Below are 7,981 nucleotides of genomic sequence, written 5' to 3'. Positions count from 1 at the left end.
AATGATCTTGTCCTAATGGCAGAAAATAACTCCTCCAACTGTCAAACAATAAGCAAATTTATGTACTTTGTTGGGATAAACGATTAACAACAACAAATCAAAAATCCCTTTCTCGGTAAATGCCTTAGCCAGTAACATAGCAAACACTGCCAACTTCTTTAACATGAATTACTGTCAGAATTTCAGTAAGTATCTAGGTTTCCTGATCTTTGATAAGAAATCAGTCCCTACGGATTATGGGTTTATCCTTGACAACTTAACCAAGAGATTAGTTGCATGAAAAACTAAGTTTCTTACCCTAGCGGATCGAACTACCTTGGCTAAGGCTACCCTTAATAGCATTCTCACTCATGTTATGACTTATATCGAATTACCCAAAGAGATAATAGCCAAAATTGATCAAATTCAGTGTAACTTTATCTGGAGAACCACACGTGAAAATAAAAAATTGCACCTCTTAAATTGAAAATTGTTACTGCTAGTAAGCATAAAGGAGGCTTGGGTGGTCTTTAAAAGAGCAACTGTAAAAATCTTGCTCTTCTTTCAAAGCTTGCTTGGAAATTTCAAAAAGAGAACAACTCCCTTTAAGCGTCGGTTCTTGCAAATAAATACGCCAAAATGAAGAACTATGACTGGCAACGTGACCCAGGAAAACCCATAACTGGTTGTAGTAGTACCTGGCGAAACATCCTCCTAGGATGGGATGGGCCATATGTAAAAAATGCTCTAGATAGGACTTGGGCGACGGTAAAAAAATTAACCTTTGGAGGGACAATTAGATCCCAAATACAAAAGCCTTAGCCCACGTTTTGAGTACTCCCCTAAGTGAAAATGATGAGAGTATGTATGTAAGTGACATAATTGTTAATGTAATTAGAACTTCAATAAAATCAGTTATTTCCTTCCTCACGAAACAAAGAACCTAATAAACTCTATGCTTATCCCTCACAGCTGCTCAGTTACTAATAAACTAATATGGGCCATCACGGAGAATGATCAATTTTCCACTAAATCCGCCTATGAACACAACACCTCTACAGCCAACTTCAACACTACTGTGGATAAAGATTTTAATTGGATTTGGAAATTTTCATGCCCAAACAAGCTGAGATACTTCATCTGGCTTTGTCATCATGACAGGCTTCCGACCAAACATTACCTTTACCACATTGGTATTAATATCGATACCCTCTGTTCTATTTGTCACCAATCGATAAACACAGTTTCTTGGAATGCAAATATGTTCAAAAAATCTGGGTTAAGAATAACTTATCCAAGCTACGAATTAAGGCTACCAATGTCAACAATGATGACTGGCTGGGAAGCTTACGGAACATTAGGAACTTTAAGATTAGAAATTCTTCAAGTTGAAAGGATGTGTTTCCCTTCTCTCTTTGGTATATATGGCTCAACCGTAATGCGAATATCTTTAATAAAATAAATCTTGATATCCCCACCAATACTGCCTACGAGAAAGCAATTGAGAATCATTTTCTAACTGCCAAAGAAAAGGTCAGCAATGACCATGCTGAACCTAATCTAAACTGGATCCCCCCACTGGTTGGTATAAAATTAAATGTGGAAGGCTCCTTCATTAATTACTTAAAGCAAGGAGGTGCAGGACGGGTGTTTAGAAACGAAAAAAGTAGTTGGTTGGTTGGTTTAAGTGCTAGTATAAATGTCCAATCTATTTTTGAAGCAGAAACATCTGCCTTGATAATAGGGCTTAAAATGGCAATACAAATGAAGCTATCCCAACTTACTGTTGCTACTGACTCAAAATACTAAATGATTGTCGTACTTTCGGTTGCAATGCTGATGAATCTAACTTACTCTCCGTTTGCAGGGATCTACTAGATCAAATGGGTGAGTTGACTGTTTTTGGAAGGAATGGATAGTTCCACCGTTGTTTGTTCAAAGTTAGTACCGAACAGATAAGGTCGAAACTATTTTTGTAGGGCAATACTCCCCTCTCTATGAATATATATACTAATAGTGATAGGCCAAAACATTCTCCGACTAGCAATGGGCCACCTGTTTGTACTAATGACTACTTTCTCATCTAATTATTAAACAACATCCCTATTAACAAAAAAAAAATCAATTTGAAACGGAGGGGAGCATGAGCAGTAATTTCAAAAAAAATATTATTATATGAAGCCTCAGAGTGCTCCGTTTTCTTTGAGAGAATGTTTGGTAGGTAGGAAAATATTTTTTGTAAAAATACTTTTAATTTCTTATGTTTAATTGATTTAAATATTTTTAAAAATATTTTTCAAATCAATTTATTTTTCACATGACTTCCCTTAGTAAGGAAAATATTTTTCAAAATTCTCTTTCAACTTCACTCTTAAGTTAAAATGTTCATACAACTCTCAAAATTACTCACCCTTACCCCGAACCTCCAATCCCTCACCACACCACCCCCTACCTCTCCCATCAAAAATAAATATTTAACTTTTTGAAAAATATTTTAATTTCTTTTACCTCATTCCTTACTCCGACACCCCCTACCATTCCTTTTCTATTTTTTTTGTAAATAAATTATAATTTTTTCTTACTCCACCCCCTACCAACGCCCCCTTCCTTACCCACCCCTCCCCCAAAAATTAATTTAAAATTTATTTTTAAAAAAAACTTATTTTTTTGCTATCCCACCCTCACTTCCTGACCTTGACCCCCACCCCGACTAGTCCCCTTCCACCCCCACTCCCATCTCTACCAGCCTCCTTCCCCCAAAAAACTTTTAAATCTATTTTTCAGAAAAGGTATCAAAATCTTTTTCCTATCTCACCCTTTTTATCATATTCATTCTCATTATTTTCTGTTAAAGATATAAAAATATTTTTTAAAAAAAATTCTACCTGCGCTTAACGAACATAAGAATATAAGTAAGAAACAACTTATTCTTGTAGAAAATATTTCTCTTCTTCATACCGAGCACATTCTAAAAAAAAAGTATTTTTCAGAATAAAAAATTACTTTTAAAAAAAAAATTATTCTTTAACTAGATACTAAAATGTATTTTCTGAAAAATATTTTTTTATTCACTAATCAAATACTAAAAAATATTTTTCATTCACCAATTAAACATCTTTTTTACTTTCTTCATATCATTTTAGTTGGCACTTATTGACTTGATACGCCCCTTAATAAAATATTTAATAGAGATTTATTTTACTAAAGAAACCCTATTAATTATGTATTGAAAATATGAATTTAAATATTTATACTTTACATAATTATTTAATGATAAAGATAATATTGATAAAATACAATAAACTACTCTTTAAAATTTAAATAATTAAAATAAAATAAATATTTTTATCAAGAGAAGCAACTATCATGAAAACGGAGTGAGTATAATAATGGGAAATGGGGGGAGTGTATCTTTCCGACAACACAAAATGTCAATGCTAATTTCTAATCACGTTTTTGTAAAAATAAATAAATGGATAAATAAAAGATGAGTCTAAGCAATACTAGTATTACTTTCTGTTTCCCAAAGAGCAGAATTCTTCAAATATTTATGACAGTTATTCAATGACATAGTCCCTTTATTTTCCTAACATTCAGATTCTTTAAGATTGAACAAGTTAAAATAGAGAGAAATGTCGAATTTTGTACTGCAACTGCCAAATAAGCTGCGTTTCCAGAGCTTCACTGTCTCCTCTTCCTCTAATGGTATCCACCCTACCTTCCTTTTTTGCATCTTTCTGTCTGAAATATTACATGACTACTGAGAATTTCTGCTAAGAATCCCTACTCTTTAAGAAAAAAATTATCTGTTGTTTCAATAGAGTTGAACCAATAAAAAGAAATTATGGATTTCTTCTCAAATCAAGTAGTTTTATTATACATAACTCTTCAATGAGCATAATCTATATAAAACCAATTTGGGCTAAAGATGTGTGCCTTTTTTATGTTTGTTTGTGTAGTTGTTTATTGTGAATCCCTTTCAACCAAGCTTGTTTGGATTCAACGAATTGCCTCGTAATTGAGTTATTTTATAATCTTATATCAGCTATTATAGCAAAATCAGTACAAAGGGTTATTATAAGTGTATCCATAGTTATCAAATTTGGTAAATGGTTGTATCCATTGAGTTGAACTTAGTTTAGCAGGAGCATTTCTGGGTTCAACCCATGATTGATAATTGTTGCAAGGGTAAATAAAAGATGAGAAAAATAATGGAATAGAATTATTTTCTCATCTCTATACATTGTACAACATACAGAGGAAAATATGTTCTTATATCAGGGGCAAAAGAGGAGATCAGTTGCTATCAGCCAATCCCGTCCATAAATAAGAAAACAGCAACTAAGAGCACAGTTACAGGAATATGTAGTTGATGATCCTTATTCCTTTCCTTTTCGTACGAACTTTCCAGTCTGGCTAATTAGATATTCCAAGTTGGTTTTCTTTCTAATGCAAAGCCTTTACTCCTGAACCTATCAGTTCTCCGTGTTTGTAATAGTCCAGTAAACTTGTTATGAGTTAAAGAACATTTTCGAGTACTTAGTGTGTTTAACTTCATTTTAAATGGTTAATGCCTCTAAATTAATCATAATATGGTTTCAGGGTCTGCTCCTGGTGTGCCTCAATCTGCCGGGCCAGTGATTCTTGAACTTCCCCTTGATAAAATCCGAAGGCCGCTCATGCGTACCAGATCTAATGACCAGAAGAAAGTGAAGGAACTGATGGATAGTATCAAGGAAATCGGGCTTCAAGTACCTGTAATTACAAAATCATGCTTTCATTTACTTTTCACATGATTTAATGTTATTTTGCCTTCATATGTAAGTTGCAGATTAATATTCTTCTTACATGTTTATTATATTATTCCCTCCATTCCATTTCATGTGTCTTAGTTTGACTTGACATGGAGTTTGAGAAAATAAGGAAGACTATTGAATCATGTGGTGTTAAACTAAAGATGTGTATGTGGCCTTGAACATGTCATGTAGGATGTTGAAATTATAAAATTACGAAATATAGAAAACATTGTTCTTTCTGAAACAGACTAAAAGGGAAAGGAAGATGTATGAATTGAAACAAGGGGAGTATTAATTTGCTGAATGAAACAGGGACCTTATGGCATAATTAACAAGAAGCAGGAATAGCCTGTAGGTGGTTGGTAAAAAAGATTGAACTTAATAACAAGGAAATCTTTGAGGCCTTTTACTTCGTTGATAAAATCTGCTGGATAACAAAATCTTAAAATAAGGGAACTCAATAAACTAGGATATATCTGAAAGCAGGTTGATTAGTTAGAAAGAAGGTAATTGTACCCTGAACAGGAATAGCCTGTAGGTGGTTGGTGACAGGGTTGTTTTTGGAAGGCAAAAAGTGGAAAAGGATTATTATACAAAGTTGAAGTGGAATTTTTTCGAAAATGAAATCCCTGGGGAGCTAAAGAAAATATTGCAAATTTTTGTAGCCCTAGACTACCAAGGTCCTCACATGACCACAAATTAAGTACTGGATTAAGCTTCTTGATCATACATAAGCATGTACACAATACACGTGGATGATTGAGTAATCGAGGTGCAAACAAGGTAGGAGGTATCAAGCATACATTATAAATACATTATGGTCGTCCTACAGCTCTAGCAGAAATGCAAAGTAAGGCTGTGTACTATACACCCTTGTGGTGGGGCCCTTACCCGGACCTGCACATAGTGGGAGCTCTAGGGCACCCGGCTGCCCTTTTTTTTTATGGTCGTCCTATAGCTGATTTTCATATCCTTGGCTTCTCCATTTGTTTTCCGGAAGGACCCATTGTGAGTATCAAATTACATGACAAAAAGAGAATAAACTTCCTTGAGACTCAAAAAATTTCTGAAGTATCACATTATTCCATTTCCTTCCTGACTGCTGGTCTTTAAGAAGAGAAAGAAAATTGTCTTCAATGCACTTGCCTTCCAGCTCTCTTCTGCTTTTCTTCCCAGTTTTGAAGTGTGTTTTCCTTTCCAATTTTAACAACAGCGTACAATATACTGATTTCTAAACTTTATTATAGCTCCGACATGGAAGAGTCCTGGCCCATAAATATATTTGTGGCAGGATTCTTTCTATTGTATTGTTATTCTGATGTCAAAACTGAAAAGTTTCCTAGTCAGTTGCTAATTCTCTCTTCCTCTTAGATGGAGTTATAAAAGCCAAGTATACAATCGAACACTTCCTCACCTATTGCTTGGAAAAATTTGTTGCCTGATGATGCAGTTCAACTGTAAAAAAATTACAAACTCAACTATTTGCTTTCTTTTTGGTGAACTACTTCACAAGATGACAACCAGATAACCTATTTTAAATGTGAGTGCATTCTCATATTCAATGTGGTGAATGGATCTGATTGTCTTTCGATTCACGAATTATTCAGCTCTCACTTCATATCTGATGATCCATAACCTCGATGCGATAATCAAGTCTTAAAATTTCTTGTACGGCATAAAGCCATTAATTCCTATGCCTCCGCCTGAACCAAGTCTCCAGCACTCCTTTGCTAGAAGAGATAGATGACACCCTTGACGTCTCTAAAGTGCTGCCCTTTATTTAGTTAATTATGGGGAAACTTGCATTTGATAACTTCAGTCCCTTCTTATATGCATCGTTGAAGTAATTACCCATAGAAGTTTTGTTGCCGGAGAAAATGATCGCAATGTTTATACTGCTGGAGAAAATGATCGTACTGTTTCTACTGCCTCTAAAAGAAGAGAGATGAAGAGAGTAGATGCAAGCTAAAGAGATAAGCAACTGAAAGTTGTCGGGCCTCTTGCTTACCTGGACTCTACAGATAATAATCGGTCATATTGGGCCTTGTCATCTACACGTTTGACTATGTAAATAAGATTGTCATAGTCAAATTAATACAAAGAGAAAATTTTCAATTCTTGCTCTTTCATTCTTTGAAGTTTTTCAAGTTTGGCCTTAGTTCATGTCAATTAATCTGGTGTGCATATTAGACTCAGAGACAGTTCTATCTCTCATGCAGATTGATGTGCTTGAAGTGGATGGGGTTTATTACGGTATGTCTTCCTTTCTATATCTTGCCTAAGATAATAGTCTATCATGAGATCTATTTCAACCTGTACTTGATTTTTAATAATTAAAGAGAATCCAAATAATTGTCATTTCCAGGTTTTTCTGGTTGTCATCGATATGAAGCTCATCAGCAACTTGGCCTTCCAACTATTCGTTGCAAAGTTCGTCGAGGAACAAAAGAAACTTTGAGGTCCCTCCCCTTTTGGTCCAATCATGCAACCTTTTCTTTTATCTCCTATTATAGGAGTATCATTCTATTGATTGATTTTATCTTTCATTGCTTTTTGTTCTCTCCACTTACACCGCAACATATTTGATATCATCTTTGCAGGCACCATCTTCGATAAGATCCTGCTGAATCGCGCTAAACAGGAGATGCATGATAATGGATCGTCCTCCAATATTGATGATATGTATTTAATGTAAATGTATGTATACAAGATTTGCCAATGTTTGAGGTGTTTCGTACCTATACTTTGGAGTTTGTACATTGACTTGGTAGATTATGCAAAAGAAGATGATGATTAATGGCTTTATAAATTGCATGCAACTCCCATTATCCCAAAGCAATATTGCATAATTGTTGTCTCGCTTTGTCTTGGGGATTCTCTTCTTATTCCGGTGTCTTGTTCTTTCCCACCATAAGCTGATGGTCTACCGGAAATAGTCTCCTTCCCTTTCTTGCATAGGTAATGTCTTGTGAAATTATAGTGGGTATACTATGCTGTTGTTCCCCTCTGTTCGGGGATACTATTTGGTAAAAACGCCCTTATGTTTCTTTCATGGTATCCAAAACTGACATAGTGCACATCATCAAAAGGATTCGGAAGAGGCGATCTAGGAATCTTGCTGCTCTTTTTTAGCATTTCCATATGTAGAGCACAATAGTCGAGGAACGTAGACTCCACTTGCGGATTTCATGCAGGATGTTGTCGAA

At 34.8% G+C, this 7,981-nt stretch overlaps 1 protein-coding gene across 1 annotated transcript; it reads left to right on the top strand.

The window, feature by feature from the left end:
- Positions 1 to 3,458: 3,458 nt before the first annotated feature.
- LOC107857945 (sulfiredoxin, chloroplastic/mitochondrial) lies at positions 3,459 to 7,610 on the top strand. The gene is made up of 5 exons (XM_047406596.1): positions 3,459 to 3,684; positions 4,582 to 4,736; positions 6,995 to 7,028; positions 7,141 to 7,234; positions 7,376 to 7,610. Exons 1-5 carry the CDS (start codon positions 3,612 to 3,614, stop codon positions 7,389 to 7,391), a joined length of 372 nt encoding a protein of 123 aa, XP_047262552.1. The 5' UTR covers positions 3,459 to 3,611; the 3' UTR covers positions 7,392 to 7,610.
- Positions 7,611 to 7,981: the final 371 nt, after the last annotated feature.

The sequence above is a fragment of the Capsicum annuum genome, chromosome 2 (genome assembly GCF_002878395.1).
Source record: "Capsicum annuum cultivar UCD-10X-F1 chromosome 2, UCD10Xv1.1, whole genome shotgun sequence".
NCBI classification, from domain to species: Eukaryota; Viridiplantae; Streptophyta; class Magnoliopsida; order Solanales; family Solanaceae; genus Capsicum; species Capsicum annuum.
The sequence above is the reverse complement of the archived record's forward strand: the minus strand, read 5'-3'. Positions and strand labels throughout refer to the sequence as shown.